The sequence below is a fragment of the Terrapene carolina genome, unplaced genomic scaffold (genome assembly GCF_002925995.2).
Source record: "Terrapene carolina triunguis isolate 2854851 unplaced genomic scaffold, T_m_triunguis-2.0 Scaffold102, whole genome shotgun sequence".
Classification (NCBI taxonomy): Eukaryota; Metazoa; Chordata; order Testudines; family Emydidae; genus Terrapene; species Terrapene triunguis.
The window spans coordinates 1,422,014-1,423,017 of record NW_020664453.1 but is presented as its reverse complement, the minus strand read 5'-3'; the positions used below and the strand labels follow the sequence as shown (position 1 = coordinate 1,423,017).

Below are 1,004 nucleotides of genomic sequence, written 5' to 3'. Positions count from 1 at the left end.
CCTTTTCGGTTTCGGCAGAGAGTGAGCTGCAAGGGGGGACGGGGGAGGGGAGCAGAGAAAGAGCCGCGGAGCTGCCCAAGAAAGTGCATGAACCACAAGAGAGAGAAGAAAGCTGCGGGTCGGCGACGCTCACCCATGAAAAGGCAGAGGAGATCCAGGCAGACGAGCAGCCCTTTCTTGCTGCTGCTCTTGGCCGGGTTGTTGTTCAGGGCAGGACTGCCCCCGTTCTTGCTCTCCGGAGCGATCGCTTTGTCGTACTTGTAGTTCTGCATGATCCGGGGGGGAAGCAAACCCGGTCCCCAAGCGGCAATCCAGGCGCTGGAGCGGCAGGGGCGCGCTGCCCGGGCTGGGGCTCGCAGGAGGCGGTCGCTGGTGGACAGACTTTGTTTAGGCGGTGGTGTGGCTGCTGTATAAACCTCTTCCCGGCGGGGGGAAAGCAGGGGAGGGCCAGAGGGAGGCGAGAGGTGCGTTTGTGTTCGTCTCAATGTCCTGGTGGGGAGAGAAAAATAAAAGGGGGGGAAATGCGATGGAGAAAAAAGTTGGCCAAGTTTGGAAATCACCAAGTCCTGGGGGGGAGTCGTAGTAGCGGCCCCGCAGCCCCCTTTGGATGCTGGCTCAATGAATGGAAGTTGGGATCTTGCAAAGCAACTTCCCCAGCCGGTTTAACACAAAGCTCTGCTTTTGCTTGGGGGCTGCAGCTTCTGCTGCTGGCAGGGGCTGGTGCCTGTACTTTTATTTCACCAGGTCCTTTCCACCCCTTTAACAACACACACACACACACACACACAAAGAAAAGAAACCCGAAGTCACTCTGGCTCTGATGGGATATCCAAGTACAGCCCCCTTCCTGAGGCTGACATATACATATGATAATTAACTCCACATTTTTTTTTTTTTTAAAAGAAAAAAAAAAAAAAAAAAAAATGGTCAGGAAAAGCTTCTCTCCCAGCAGAAGGGAGCCCCTAGTGTTCACAGTCTCCAAGTGTAAAAGGAAAAGAAAATGT

General features: G+C 54.0%; 1 protein-coding gene across 1 annotated transcript in view; it reads right to left on the bottom strand.

Moving 5' to 3' along the window:
• LOC112120545 (phospholipid phosphatase 3) overlaps positions 1 to 781 on the bottom strand; it is a 68,796-nt gene extending 68,015 nt beyond the window's left edge. The window contains exon 1 of the mRNA XM_024219658.3: positions 134 to 781. Within this exon, the coding sequence (XP_024075426.1) occupies positions 134 to 272 (139 nt within the window). The 5' untranslated portion in view covers positions 273 to 781. The remainder of the gene's footprint in view (positions 1 to 133) is intronic.
• Positions 782 to 1,004: the final 223 nt, after the last annotated feature.